Genomic DNA, 15,937 nt, shown 5'->3' with positions numbered 1-15,937 from the left:
CTGTTAACAATTTGTGATCGCGCAAGTGGAATTTTCTGTGAATTATAAAAAATAGAAAAAAAAATTACATACAAAAAATTTCCCATCTCGTGTTCTATCGTCGGTATTAAGAGAGTGTGAACTGTGAACTTGAAAAAAAAAATTCTAATTGAATAAACAAAAAATTGTTTTAAAGCTGTACTTTGACAGTAGTTTCGTTGTTTTTTTTTCTAACTTTTTTATTTTTTTGGATAAAAGTGACAAACAAAAATTTTGAAAAAAGAAAAAAAAATATTTTTTTTTTTGGTTGTGTTAAATCTAACTGCATGTTGACAAAAGAAAAAGATACCAGTCTCTGGTCATGTTGATTGAATCGGGTGTGAATCGTGAATTTGGATCGTTACCATCATCAGCTCAGTGGAAAATGGAGCCACCGAGAATACCAATGACAGGTGGCGCTTCAATACCGCCACCTCCACCAAATGGTGAGTGTTAACGGAACTACGTAGCTCAATGACACCAACATCCACATAACTTCAGATCAAAGTCACCGACGGATATTACATTTTACATGTATTGTGTTCATGCCCTAAGCCTATCTACTTATCGTTTAATTCGAATTCGAAAAAATAAATACGTATCTGCTGCAGTGTGATTACTTGTATTATACTTCTTGAATTACTTACATACATAGCCGACACCTACATATTGTTTCATATCTTTGGCCGAAAAAAAAAAAAAAAAAAAAACAAGAAAACAAGTCCAGTAGGTGCAGTGGTTAAAAATAAAAAAAATTCAATCTACACCTAAGCAGATAAATAAACGCGTCTATATTCGCTCTGTTTGCTTACTTTTATAATTTTTGCATTCTTAATGCTTATTCACTATTCGTTAAGCTGCAAACACATATGCTGAATTTATGTAGATCTTGAAAATTAGAATTTTATTTGTTTTAATATATGCACCGTAATTACAAAAAAAAAAAACTCACTCAGAAATAATGTGAAGTGTAAACATTACGAATACAGATTGTTGTGTGTTCACAGGAATTGTTTTGAAATCCATTTGAAGTCCGCATTAAACAAGTTGCTAAGCTATAGGCACATCATCTCATAAAATCAGCTAAGTTGTTTACAAAAGAAGAATATCATCTTTCAAAAATTTTATATTCATCATCTTCAATTGGACAAAAAGTGCGAGAATTTAGGCTGTGTTACACCAACTACGACCAACGACAAAAAACGGTGCCGACACCGTTTTTGTATGGAAAAATTGCACACCTGAACAAAAACGCTGTTGGCGGCGTTTTTTTTTGTCGTCGTCGGTCTTCGTTGGTGTGAGAAAATTCTTTAATCTTGTGTCTCTGGTTTTGACATTTTAACAGTTATAACAGTTTATGACAATTAAAGCACAATATTGTCAACAATTTCTTTATCATTTTCTTATATGAACGTTTGAAAGTAAAATCCATATGTATTTTAAAAGCTACATGTTAAAGTGTAAAAAAAAGGAAATATGATATCAAAAATTGCCTATGCCAATATTAGGTACTTCACAAAAAAAGTAACGTCAAATAAATAAAAATACAGTCAACATCGTCAATGTTACAACATCAAATTTAATCATTTTTTTTAATGCATGTAAACAATTGAAGCAGCTTCTTCAGTACGAGGTGCATTCAACACTCAAACATTCATGTAATTTTAGTGTCAAATCCGAATTTTTAATTTTTCTGAATTTGTTTCAATATTTTTTGCAAACGTCATTCGCAGAAAAAACGTTTAACGCGGCATTTAATATCATTAACTATGTCGATGATACACGTATTCGTGGGTCCAATGCTTATGTTTTCTTTCGGCTTCACGAGATACTCCATACCGCACATCTACCTACTACTTGTTACTTTTCCTAGGCTAAGTAGAGCCTTAAATTCAAAACAGATTTCATAGTCAGATTCTCCCCCATAGTCACAGCTTGTGACAGTCACAAAAAGCTCAAAGTTGTAAGCTCACAACAATCTTTATGAAAAATAAATGCTTTTTGTGGCTCGTACAAATCGTGAAAACCGACCTTTAAGTCAGTGTAATAAGGGTTTTTAAAAAACAACAATATCTCACTCAAACGTCAAAAACTCTACTTTGATGAATCTGACATTAATTTTCGCCTTAAAAACAATAATGCCTACATGAAATGTGTTGTTTTAAATTAAAATAACTCAATTCCGCCCTTTTAAGTACCTTGCAACTTTGTATTTGTCAGCTTCATCCATCAATGTATTTGTCACTTTTCACTTTGAAAGTTTGGAAAAGTTTAGTGGTTTCAGAAATCTGAACTGTTTCATTCATTGAAAAAAGACTAGTTCAATTATATAAGTGATATCTGGCAGAATAAATATAGGGTGTCCCAAAAACAGTGCATTTCTTAAATTGTTTGTATTAATTATTGTTTGCCATAACTGACACCCTGATTAGTAAAAACAGACAATAATTTAAAGAACGTTACGTTGATTCCGCTTCGACTGCGAACGTTATTCGTTATTCAAGGCGTTTTGGGCTCAACTGGACAGCATGATCTAAATGTATGTACATATATCAAGACCACACCACCTATCCCACCGCGCTCAAAACGATCGAGTTATTGCAGCAAGAAATTCCATATTAAAACTTCCTATGAGATTGTAATTTCAGTTTGCAATCAAGATCATTCGAAATTCCTGGAAAATCGTTTTAGCTGATAAGACAAAAACGTTGTTTGTTTTTCAACCCCTCACTTCTCTTCCTCCATTTACTATTTATTCATTTGTTCACTGTAAATGCAATCAATTCAAAAACGGTAGAGACAATTGTAATAATTATAGAATTTGATAGGTTTTTGTCCGAAGTAACAAAGTAGGTATTCATGAGTTGATAACTCTTTTGAGCGAGTAGATAGTAATTGCATTGATTTTCTTTGAAAATAGCAAACTACTCATAAGAAGATATTTTCATGTTAAAGAACACGGCTAATGACGTTTGACAGCGTAACTCAGGCGTGTTCAGATATACTTATAAAATTAAACTTAAAGCTGCAAGCAAAGTGATTGAAACAATTATTGATCATCCGTATTTTTAAACTTTGTACCTATACATTAATGTTATTATTTTATCTTGTTGAAAGAAATAATGTATATTTTGTTGTTGATTTAAATTTAGTCAAATGATCTATGTTACTATTCTTTAAGAAGATTTAAATTTCATTATTTTCAATCTAAAATTATACACTGACTTGTGGTTTTCCATCAAGAGATTTTGACAATATTTAACATTGACAAAATAAAAATACCATCAGTTCGATTTGCTTCCGTATACAATTATTATTTTACCAAATCAGGTCAAAAAGATGTCAATTAGGCTTTTTTATTTTAGTAAAAATGTGTTTTTCTTAATTAAGTATGAAAAATGTTAACAAAAAACACATTTGTTTTTAATAAACTTCCTTTTTCCAATTAATCTACTATTCAAAAACTTATTACCCTAAAATGAAAATTCTTAATTTCCACATACACTTTTATAGATCATACAAAAATTTTAACAATTGGTTATAATTTAACATAGACAAAGCATAATCAAATTGGCTTAAATATATCAAATAGATATCAAATTTTTGAGACAATAAAGCTTAATTCATTTAAAAAAAAGGTAAAACATCAAAAACACATGTGTTTGTTGATTGACAAAAACACAATAAGGATTAATAAGCTTCCATAGGTTTTGGGTTTTGTCTTGATCAAAAAGTATAAACAGATGGAATTAAAAATACGTACATAAGTCATAATATTTTTCTATCTATATTTATTTTTAGCAATGTACGTATTAAATGGAAATGGAATTATTTAATATTGATTTTTTAAATATATTTGGTGCAGATACCTAATGTGTATCCACTTGAGTTATTTTGTTAGCATATTCTATAGGAATGGATAAAATGTTAAAAAAAATGTAAAATAAAGTAGAAAATGAAAGAAAAAAAAAACGTTTCTATTGACATTTCTAGAAAAAAATATTAACCTTAAAACAGATAAAGGACCGATTACACTTTTCCGACTCTGTACACGCACAACGGACATGTCATAAAAAAATTAGGAATTTCTTTTAACCTCACCGATTTGATCAACATGGCGTTCTAAAGAATCTTAGACAAATTTACTCTCATCACAGATGACATTCGTTTGTTTGTCAAATAAATTTGACACTTGGTTCAATTTTTTGTTTTAATTCCAGTTAAGGTATCGAAAAAATGCAGTAGCATTTACATAAGTCAAATGTCACGTACAAAGTAGGTATATGTTTGATTTTTATAGCAGACAGAGTACTTACTTTACCTATAAGAGAACAATGTCATAGAATGACAAGTTACAAATGTCACAACTACGTGTTTACATTATTATGGGAGTAAACAAATAAATTGGTTGATTAATGATGATTTATTACTTTGATCCCACCGAGCAATTTATCTTTATATTTGTGTTTTTTTGTTAAATAAAATACCAATTACTGAATTTCATCTTTTTCGATTGGGAAAACATGATTGACTTTAATTTCTACATTATTATTTAATATGTGACATATTCTTTTAAACGTCAGGTTTTACTACTACAAAACTTGGATGCAAGTTTTTTCTCAAAAAATTGTTTTTCAAGAAACTGAAATCAGAGGTTAGACATATCTAATTGTAAATTATTTGGAACGAACGCGCTCAGTAACTTTGCGGCCAAATGTGCAAATTCAGGCAAGCAAATTCATAGCTTTATTTCATGTCGCTTAGATGTCAAAAGCAAAAGCTACGCTTGCAAGCCAACTTGCTTGCAGTTTCAAGATTCAAAGTCAACATAAGATACTGTTAATAGCTACAACTGTCTTGATTTCAAAACATGCATGAAAGCTTGCAAAAAAATAGCACAAGTGTAAATTAGGAAAGATTGCTACTTGCTTAAAAAAACTTGCACGTGGGGCATGTTGCCTATAAGTCTTTCCCATATAGTAATTTGCATTGATACTTTCAGCTCGATAATATTCATTCTTGTACACAAACACGTCAAATGTGACGGACGCGACGGAAAAAATGACCCCAATGCAAGGTTTAAACTTATCATGCGACAATTGGTGCAATTTGTACAAGCAAGTTTTAAACTATGCAAATTTTTTACTAACATAGTCTCACTTTTTTTACTTGCATGCCAATTCTCAGCTTGCATATTTACAGTTGTAGAAACGTTGTTTAACCTTGGTTAAGTTAAACTCAACTTGCCAATTTCGGTTGATTTGGCTGTGGTTTAGCTCTGGTTCAAGCATGTATTTGGCTATTGTAACCTTGACTGGTTCAAGGTTTAACCTCAGATTAAAGAGAAGATAAATGTTGCGGATTAAATATTCAAAGATATAATTGGCTCTTAAAGGACCAAGTATGTAGAGAAACTAGTTCGTTCTATTAGCAAGTTGGCATGCAATTGGAGTGCATATCAAAGCTAAAGATTTTTCAATTATTGTCTAATAATGCTGTGCTAAGGCACATTTTGTTTCAAGGTTAGCCTCAAGTAAGACTTTAAAGCTTGGATTATAAAGTTATTAGGGGTATTCATGAAACGGTGTAAACTCTTGGTAAACCTGGTCAAATCGTTAATGTGATAAAAGTTTGACATATTTACGTAAACGTGGTAAGTTTACCCAGAGTTTACACTGTTTCATGAATAGGTACCCCTATTGTAAAATACCCTAGCTTCCACTAATCCGTTGATAGCGTTTAATTTATTGGAATAAACCTGGAATTTAGGATTAACCGATTTAACTCAGCTCTGAAAAACGAGCTTTAAATGTTTTAAAAACAAAATAAAAAAACTTTGACAGGAAGTTGATTCAATTATAACTAATTTTTATGCATTATCATTCAAATTCAGGTTTGAATAGTTTTTTTTTTTTTGTTAAAAATTATTTATAAATGTAAATTCCTCAACCCACTGATTCAGATTGATTTATTTGATTTAATTGATAGCTAATTACCACGTAATTGATATCTCATAGGCATACAAATAAAACAATCAACAACAACCATATAATCATTGAATATAATCATACTCATACTGGGCTTTAATCAATAAAGCTTGAAACACAAAACATGCTGCTTCTGACTGCTCTGTATGCATTTCGATATACCTGAATGCACTATGTCACCACAGAAGCTACATTATTATTATTCTTAATTCAATAAACTATACTTGGGTTTTATAAGTTCATGTTTAATTTCAATTTATTTTAGTTATAAATGTGCATAAGCAAACTGTCAGTCATTTTGACATCTTGTTCTATAAAGCTTGCTACTGGACAAATAAAAATTGATATTTAAATTAAATTATAAAATCTCAATGCTTAGCCAATTGCTTTATGAGTTCTTATTTAGAATTCTATAAATTACTTTATAAAACTACTAAGTAGGAAATGGAATTTCATAAAACTTGTTGCTGTGGTAAATAAGTAGTGACAAATTAATGTTAGAATTACCTTAGCGTAAAACCAAAACCACATATTTGATATTCCAATTTCAAAATCAGATCAGGTTTTAAAATTAAAAAAAAAAAAATAATAGCAGAATCAGTATTTCTTTATCTGCAAACAACTCTTCATTAATTTTCCATTACATTTTCTTTTTTTTTAATAAGTTTAAAGTTGAAGTTGTCAAAAAGGTTTCCTACAATTTTATATGGGTAAGTTTGGCCACTGACGTGACCTAGCTTTGCGCTTTCAATGAACTGAACACACTTTTTAGTCTAGTTCAGATTCCTGACATTTAAGCGATTTTAAATACTTAAACAGAATTTCACATTTTCAAGCAATGTTTGTATGCTGCTGCTGAAGATAAATAATAATTTTCAAAAAGACCAAAACAACCTAATCAAAAACAGTGAAATAGTTACACGAAAAAATTGGTCAAATTCATCAAGTAATAATAAATTCTTTTAACAAATGAACACGAAAACGTCCAATTGACGGTTTTATAAGTGAAATCTCTAAAAGGTTGATTGGAGATTCCCTTTTAAGTATTTTTAAGTAAGTTTTTTTTGTAACTAAATATCGAACCGAACTAAAAACGAGAATTAAAGCTGCAGCTATTAGTGTCGTGTTTGTACAAAAAAATCATTTTCGATGCCACTTGTCGTTGATTATTTAGTCGCGTTCAGGTGCGAAATTTAAATTAAACAGCGTTTTGTAAGTGAATAAAGATTTCGTAAGCATTTTTTTTTTACAAAAAACTATGTCGGTAAAGTTTTTTGTCGTCCATCTATGCAACTTAAAAAAAGCAAGTCTTATACACTCAAACTTTTTACTTGCATGCAAATTTGAGAAAAAGTATAGGAAGAAGTCGTCGCCCGAGTATTGTTTTGTCGTAAACGCCAAAATGCACTATTTTAAACTGTATAATGTAGTAATATGCTTAAGAATGTGCTACAGAGATAATTAGTTTTCATTTTGTCGTATATTCATAAAATAAGCTTCACATTAGTATTGATTTGTCGTAAAAAATGAGTTTACGATAAACTCAATTTCGGTAAAAACCATGATAATTTGAAAACCAAAACAAATGAGAGTGTTTTGACTGTAAAAATAAGAAGAAGATTCTATTAAAAAATTCTATTAAAAATTTAAAAAACTTCATCGCTATGTTTTTTTTTTTAGTAATGCAAACCTTAAAATGCGATTTTTCCAGAATTCCAAAATTGGATTTACGACAAAACAATTCTCGGGCAACGAAGTAGTGGCAGGTCCTTTTAAATTAAACAATTAGAGTTGGAACATTGTAACTTGTAAGCAAGTTGACCTTCGACGATGCGAGTGATATCACAAATACAAATTTGACACGGAACACAGAGTAGGCTAGACCCTTGGATGCGTGTTCACCAGATTTATATTGTGGTTAAATTTTAATCCAATAAAAGTCGAAACATGTTAATTGTACCTTTCAAATAAAATAAAAATTATTAAAATCCATCACCGTTAAGTTAGTCAAAAAAAACGAAAAACTCAACTTTTGTTACGTATGGGCTTATTGTAAGATCTACATTATTTATAACAGAGTTAAAATCCGTTTTAAGTAAGAATAAATGAACACGCTTAAATGAGTTCCTTTATTTTTAATTTTCTAAGAGTTTGCCCTTACCCACCGTTAAATTGAACAAAAACTTTAATTTATTTATCCAATAAGTCTACCTTCTTCTTCGTTTTTGTCAATATTTTGTATGCCTATATTTAAATTTCTGAGAACCCAAAACATTTCTATAGCCTTTTGTATCCTTTTGTTTCAATATTAAATGACTTGGTAATAAGTTGTTATAAAGCTCATTAATTTTTAAAAACAATATAATACTTTGAGGTCTATACAATTTTGGCACGTGCTACCTTTCACTTTAAAAGCGTCTTATTGTCTTTTATTCTTTATCTGTACCATAATTTTTTTTACAAAAACCTAAAAAAATATCGTTTGTCCATTCAAAAACACAATACTTTTGATGGTCAAACCCTAAAAACACCAACCAAATAAATCACGATGTTATTAAAAATTACAATCCAAGCTTATGTCTTGATTTCCAAATTTACTCAAATGCGGATGTACGTCATAAATCTAATAAGTGACTCATAGAATATTTTCCAATTAACATTTCAATAGTATCAAATCGATTTAATTTATTCAACTTCTGTGTGTTGTAAAACATCGCTAACAAGAAAAAACCTCAAAAAAGCTAAAAATATTTAGCAATTTTAAATTTAGAATAAAAGCGAGTTAAACCAATAAATTCATGTCGCTACTGTAATCTGTCATCGTGTTGTCACCCGGAAAACAAGCTTGCCACTGGTTTGCTGATTTTTATCAATGAAAAAGAATCATTGACAAATATTTGGAAATATTCCAAAAGAAGAAGCGTCTTTTTCAAATTTTTCCAATGCCCGAGGATAAATCTTCTAAACTGTCAAAAATTGAAACGTCAAATAACTGTCATCGATTAGCATAGTCAGTATTTCTACATTTACTTAATCCGGGAATTTTTTTTTACTATTTTTGGATAAAAATCCAAATCCAAAAAATGATATCATACCTAAATATTTATAAAAATAGTAAAAGTATCTATAATCTTTTTTATTTTATCTAAACGGATTAAAAGACTCATTTCTATTGTTTTATCTTTTGGGTTAAATTTAGAATGTCATTCGTATACAAAGTTTTAGGTTCGATCAATAAATTAGTCGCCGAGACTATTTGACACTATCAGCGATAGTCGATCAGATTTAGTTGGATCAATTAATTTTTGTCGACCAACGGCATTTATATGTATATAGATTTTTATCGGCTATTATTGTCCATTTTGTCATTTTAATGTCCACACTTCATATTGTGAATGGGCCATAAGAGAAAACGAAAAAAATCTGTTCTAGAGAAAGGTCCATCTCCAAACGAATAGGGAATATCCCGTGGTGTTTGTTTGTATATTGATCATTAGTGTTGTGTTTTTTTTTTTTTTTGTTATTTGAGATCGAATAGGGTGATTAGATTTGATTTTAAGGGTAGATATCGGTTTATCTACAATAGGGTCATGGTGAGTTGAATAATTATTTAATTAAGAAGGTGACGATGACTTTGGATTGTTATTTAATTTATTAATACAATTTATGAATGTGATTTTTTGAACATTGACTTTGAATAGGGAATAAGACTTTGCCTTGTTCTTTGAACTTTTATTGGTATTTCAAAAATTAAGGCATGCTAATTATGTACATATTTTCGAAAATTTCTAGTGATTGATCACTTCAGGATTTACATTGAGCGTGCTTTAAAATAAGAGTTCAGAAAATGGAGAGGAAAAGAGAACTGAAAATCCAAACTCACTTCGATCCATTATTACTGCAAATCAGTTGGTTGCGAATTTGGTTTATACTTTTTCATGTCACTAGAACTTTTTTCAGTCTCACAATTTTATAGAGAATCATATATGAAATTGATGTAGAATTTTCCGGAGAATTCGAATATTGTATTCACAATACCAAAAAAATGTATTTTCACACTTATAAAGAAACTTTTTATTTTTGTCCTGCCAAATTCGCACCCGACTGCCGACAGAGGGTCAATAGCTCATAAACACAAATGCTAACTTTGCAACATTTAAACAGCATACTACTTTCCCAAAAGTGTACATGCCCTGTTCGCAAGATTAGGTACCGTGTCGCACTGTAGAGGATTTCATGCTTTTTGTCGCTATAAAAATCATTGGCATGGTCATTTCTTGATAAAAAGTGATGAAATTTAGTACACTGTACATTTAAACCTATAGATAACTTCCCCCCAAACAACATTTTAGCTTCTATAAGTTCTCAAGATGCTACTGTAGTATCTCTAAGGCTGATATGTTAAATGAGTTCTTAGACAATTTTGTTTGTAACTTTCCGACGGCTTGTATATTGGGCTTTCATCAAAACTTTAAGCTTAAGGGCACGGCAAACCAGCACAACAATCTTTTAAATCGAAAAAATGATAAGTTACTAAGAGCTTTCACTAATTTTTAATAAAGATTTAAGTAAGATTTTTGAGCTTGGACCTATTTTTTTAGCATTTTGTCCAATTCCATCTTTTAGCTGGAATTTACTTTATTGAAAAATTTGGTTCAAAAAATTTTTAGGGACTAAAAAGTTAGTTAATTTTTGCGGCTCTATTTGGTAAGCTGTTTAAAAAAACCTTCCAATTTAGTCTATTCTATGGAAAGTTAGTAAACAAATCGTCTAACTGAATTTACGTTCAGAAGATAAAGTTGACCAAAATCATTAATGTTTTTTTTTCCTTTTAAATGCTTTTTATATGAATTAGTCACCACGAACGTAAAAACACGAGGACGTTAAGAAAAGTTACAAACTTCTAGGTTCTAGACGAAAACAGGAACCGTAGGTAAATACTTCTAGGTATATAGGGCGATAGGGCCTATATTCTGGAGAAAATAAATTTTATAAAAAAAAAAGAGGCTACATTAAGAATGAAAAAATTACAACCTTAACCTGACCATTTCATGCCCAACACTTTCTTGAGTACCTACGGAAAGGGATATTCTCAAGATTTTAAGAAGCTTACCGCTGTTTTTTTTTTTATGACACGTGTAGAGTCGGGAAAACTCTCTTATGAATCCGAAGAATGACTAAGTTGGCTTGATTAATAAAATAACAAACTTTTGCTTTGTAGTCCTTGTGCATAAACCTCACTGCACAACACAATAGATTCATAGTTTTTTTTTTTACATATCTCCAAAAAAAATTACCTATTTTAGTGGAGTAACTAAAGATCAACAATTGGCAATATTAGGGAACCCGGCCGAACAGCTTAGATTTTGATGATCTTTTTTTTTTCAAACGTCGGTAATTAAAAATACTTTAAAGTCTATAGATTAAAAATTGCCGGTGTTGCCGTTTTGATTTTTTAAATTTAATTGAAGATTTTTGTGAACAAAAACAAATTTTTTTCAAAAATTTTTCTTAAATTTCATAAATTAATTGATGCCAAAAGATTGTCTAGGAAATTCAAGGAAAAAAAAATATATAGGAGTGAGGGACAATCTTCCATAGTTCAAGCGATAGATGCAATTTTATTATTAATTGACTTCAAACACAAAAAAAAAATATTTCAACACAACGGCAACACCTACAATATTCAAATATACATTTTTTAAAAGCTAGAAGCTTAGTCATATATGTAAAATTAAAATTAAGTTAATTGAATGAACGGCTTTTGAAACAATGGTAATTGAACTCAGATTTTTGAAAAAAAAAAAATGATTGAAAAAATTTTAACATGTCGTTTTTTAAACTTGGTCGTAATATAAAATGCATTTATTTTCAAATTTTTTTATTATGATTTTTTTATTATGATTTCAAATTATAAAAGGAAATGTCAATATGTATTACGGTTTATGAAAGAAATTAAAAAGTATTTCATTTTCGAAGAACTTTTTTTAATAAAAGTTTTGAAAAAAAATGTAACTTATTTTTTTTTTAAGTTCAACATCTAAACATAAAATTATTTTTTATTCATTTAATAACCCTTACTGTTGAAAGTTAAATAGCAAACATTTAAAGTTCCTATTTACCACAGTCTTTGAGAAAATTAATTATTTCAATGCAAAAATTCAGTTTTAATAAAAAAAAAACCATTGAAATTGAAGTAATTTTTCATTTTTTTTTTTCAAAAGTGTGATATATTTTACCTTTTTTTGCTTCGAAATTCAACTAATAATATTTATGGCCAAAATTTTTTTTAAATAAATTCATATTTTATTAGAAAAAGTTTGGAAAAAAGTCATTTTAAATTTTTCTAATAACATTTTTTTTTTTTTAATTCTGAGTTTGAGGACCATTTTTTCAAAAAGTCTTGATTAAATTTAGTGGATTTAAATTTAAGAGATAAGAATGAGCTTCTGGCTTTTTAAAAATGTATTTTAAAATATTGTCGGTGTTGCCGTTGTTTTCAAAATATTTTTTTTGTGTTTGAGGTCAGAATGTTAGAAAATTGCATTTATCGCTTAAACGATGGAAGATTGTCCCTTACTGCCTTTTATATATTTTCCTTAAATTACCTAGAGAATCTTTTGCTATCATTTGTTTTATGAAATTTAAGCAAAAAAAATGGTTTTGTTAAAAAAAATTTAATTTTAATTTTAAAAAACAATACGTCAATACCGGCAATTTTTAATCTATAGACTTTAAAGTATTTTTAATTACCTACGTTTGAAAAAAAAAATCGTCAAAATCAGAGCTGTTCGGCCGGGTTCCCTAATAATTTGCTTTAGTCACTCTACTATTTTAAGCATTATATCTTAATGATTTCATCTAAAAATTAAACATATTTTATTTTTAAATGTTCTTTCAGTTGGTCTAACACCATCCGTCCAAATGCCTGGATCGGCTCTCTTTCCCGGCGGATCTCCATCGCCTACAACTTTGAGTGCACTTGTATCCCAACAACGTATACTTGAGTTATCTCGCTTTGGTTTGCGTGGTTATGATATTGCCCAACATATGCTTACACAACAAGGTGCTGTTTCTAAATTACTTGGTAAGTTATCTACACTCTATCCATATATTTCTTCCTTTCTATGTTTACCTACCTTTTTTTACAAAAAATCCCTCTCAACCATAACTAAACTCACAATAGCACTTAACCTTAACTAAATACCACCCTCGAGGAACCTCTCCATCCGCATTATATCTACCTGATGCTATATAATTTGCGTCATAATTTTTGCTGGTGTCAAGCGTGAAATTTATGACCTCTTCTGAGAGCCCTATACAAAACCTTATGAAAGAAAAAAAAATTCACAAAAACAAACTCTCCACCAAACAAGGACGTTGTTTTGTTTACGTAATTCCCCCCATCATTAGAACAACCTTCCTTTCTTCAATAACCAACCTAACTTTTTTGCTTTATATTAATCTTTCGATGGCAATCACTTGATAAAGCTATTATTTTTGTGCTTCCTTTTGTTCTTTGCACAAACTGAAACTAACTTGTGTCTGATTCCAGGTTCCCTACGACCACCTGGTCTAATTGGTGGCTCCAAGCCAAAAGTAGCAACACCAACTGTTGTATCAAAGATTGAACAATACAAACGAGAGAATCCGACAATTTTTGCCTGGGAAATTCGCGAACGTTTGATCTCGGAAGGTAAGTTTTGATTGATTTGAAAAGAAGATCAGAATGTTTAAACATTTCCATCATCTTTATCAGGTGTTTGTACAAATGCAACAGCTCCTTCGGTATCATCAATCAATCGGATCCTCCGTAATCGAGCTGCTGAACGTGTTGCCAGTGAATTCGCCCGAACAGCAGCTTATGGTCTGTATCCACCTCATCCTTATGGAGGTTTTGCGTGGCATCCGGCGGCAGCAGCTGCTGCTGCAGCTTCAAGTCAACAGCACTTCTGGTCAACAACGGGACCACCAAGTTTGTCATCGGTACCAGTTGGTGGATCTCCACTAACTGTGTCAAGGCCGATTTCGCCGGGTTCGGGAAGTCATGATACCTTGGAGTCTCCCGATGAGAATCGTTTAATTGGTAGGTTACCCACAAAAATTCTCAAGAAATCGACGTTAACTTAAGACCTTTTTTAGATTCGGATTATTTAGATGACGATGATGAGCCGAAATTTCGAAGAAATCGCACAACTTTTAGCCCCGAACAGCTCGAAGAACTCGAAAAAGAATTCGACAAGTCGCATTATCCTTGTGTCAGTACTCGAGAAAGGCTTTCAAGCCGAACGTCCCTCAGTGAAGCTCGTGTCCAGGTAAGCGTCTAAATGTCCAAAGTAGTAGTTTTTTTGAACACGCATATCTCTCTCTCTCTCTATCTATTTTCCCTCATCTTGCTTCTGTTTCATGTTTCTAACCTTATAAAAAATCGACAAGACTTCTTTGAAGCCTTTCTTTGCTTTGCTTTGCTCTCTTTTGCGCACACATTGCTAGTGTCAACTTTTTTTGCGAACTAACCAAACATCCTTTCATATTGATCGAATTAGGTTTGGTTTTCCAACAGAAGAGCGAAATGGCGCCGTCACCAGCGAATGAATCTGTTGAAGCGACGTTCCAGTCCAACTATGGGAAGTCAGCAACAGCAGCGATCACTCGCCGATTCGCCCCCACTCAACACCAACAACAACAATCAGCAGCAACATACCATCCGTACTTCCGGCAACAACGAGGACCACCATCATCAACATGGTGCCTTAACATCTCATCAACAGCAGCACCACCAAGTGTCCACCTCCGAAACTACGGCCAGCATGCGATCATCCCTGAATCATCCCATGCAACCGCATCACCATCATCCAACACCTTCTCAACCCATGCTCCTCAATCCTCACCATTATCCACATCAGCATTATCCCCATCCGTCGTCGTCGTCGGCCAGGGCGTCCAGTCTCAGTCCGAAATCGCCGTCGACAGCAGCGCCACTATCGCCACAGACAGTGGCGGCAGCGTCCGAGAAACCGCCCAGCCAATCATCAGGCACAGCATCAGCTCCATTATCAATGGGCGGTGAACGGAGTGCGTTCCGGTCTTTGGTCGCTGGGTCACCCACAGCTGCGGCGTTTGCTCTCGGTTTGGCCCGCCAATATGCCGTCGCTGCTTCGCTATCACAGCAGCAGCTACAACATCATAACCATCATCAAGCTGAAGACTCTGATTCGGATGAAGAAATTAATGTGCACGATGATTCGGATGACGATTCTTTGTGTGCGGCGGCCGCGACCGCAAATGCGGCTACCGGTCAAAATCATAAAGCACCGCTCCAGTTGACCAAGCATGACCGTTAGTTAAAATGTAAAAAATGTTTAAATGAATTTATAACTTTTTTGTGTTGATGTATAACAATTTTCCTATAAACTTAAAAAATGATACCTATACCCAGTTACCAGTGTAATCGAATGTTTGTGATTAATTTGTAAGCAGATTTTTATTATTTTATCTAAAAAATAAAAAAATAAATCAATATTTTATCATCTCGTCGAAAGATTATTATTGTAATTTAGATTTTTAGTTTTGTTTAAGCCAAAGTTAGTAGTTGTCTTGTGTGTTTTGCCAATAAATTTTGTTTATTATAACAATAAATATTTTGAAAAAAAGGCTCTACCAGTGTTTGCAATATATAGAATTTGATATAATTTGATTAATGTGTATATGAATTAATTCTTTAATAAATGAATAAATGTTTTTAATTTTTAGGGTTTTTTTTGTTTGTTTAAGATTTAAGATTGATAATAAATTGTATCTATTATAAATAAGAAAAAAGATTGTAGGCAATTCATTAGATAATATTATAAGCATAAAATTATATAAATATATTATATATTTTTTTCGTGTGTGTATAAAAAAAGCACTCTCAAACTGATGCTATTTCCTAA

At 31.3% G+C, this 15,937-nt stretch overlaps 1 protein-coding gene across 2 annotated transcripts; it reads left to right on the top strand.

Annotated features, from left to right (window-relative positions):
- The first annotated feature begins 253 nt into the window (after positions 1-253).
- On the top strand, positions 254-15,542 carry LOC129917691 (paired box protein Pax-6-like). Of its 2 annotated transcripts, none has more exons than XM_055997753.1 (6): positions 254-464; positions 12,907-13,092; positions 13,561-13,701; positions 13,765-14,091; positions 14,148-14,320; positions 14,552-15,542. In XM_055997753.1, exons 1-6 carry the CDS (start codon positions 341-343, stop codon positions 15,347-15,349), a joined length of 1,749 nt encoding a protein of 582 aa, XP_055853728.1. In that variant the 5' UTR covers positions 254-340; the 3' UTR covers positions 15,350-15,542. The 2 variants fall into 2 exon arrangements, with proteins under 2 accessions (XP_055853728.1, XP_055853729.1); XM_055997754.1 differs by having other exon boundaries at positions 14,569-15,166.
- Positions 15,543-15,937: the final 395 nt, after the last annotated feature.

The sequence above is a fragment of the Episyrphus balteatus genome, chromosome 4 (genome assembly GCF_945859705.1).
Source record: "Episyrphus balteatus chromosome 4, idEpiBalt1.1, whole genome shotgun sequence".
NCBI classification, from domain to species: domain Eukaryota; kingdom Metazoa; phylum Arthropoda; class Insecta; order Diptera; family Syrphidae; genus Episyrphus; species Episyrphus balteatus.
This window is presented reverse-complemented; position numbering and strand designations above follow the sequence as displayed.

What these genes read in the sequence shown, in the direction of transcription:
- LOC129917691 (XM_055997753.1), top strand. Translation starts at nt 341, where the DNA reads ATGTTGATTGAATCGGGTGTGAATCGTGAATTTGGATCGTTACCATCA. An exon ending in CGATGAGAATCGTTTAATTG is followed by an intron (nt 14,092 to 14,147) that starts GTAGGTTACCCA and finishes GACCTTTTTTAG; the next exon opens with ATTCGGATTATTTAGATGAC. An exon ending in TCAGTGAAGCTCGTGTCCAG is followed by an intron (nt 14,321 to 14,551) that starts GTAAGCGTCTAA and finishes TGATCGAATTAG; the next exon opens with GTTTGGTTTTCCAACAGAAG.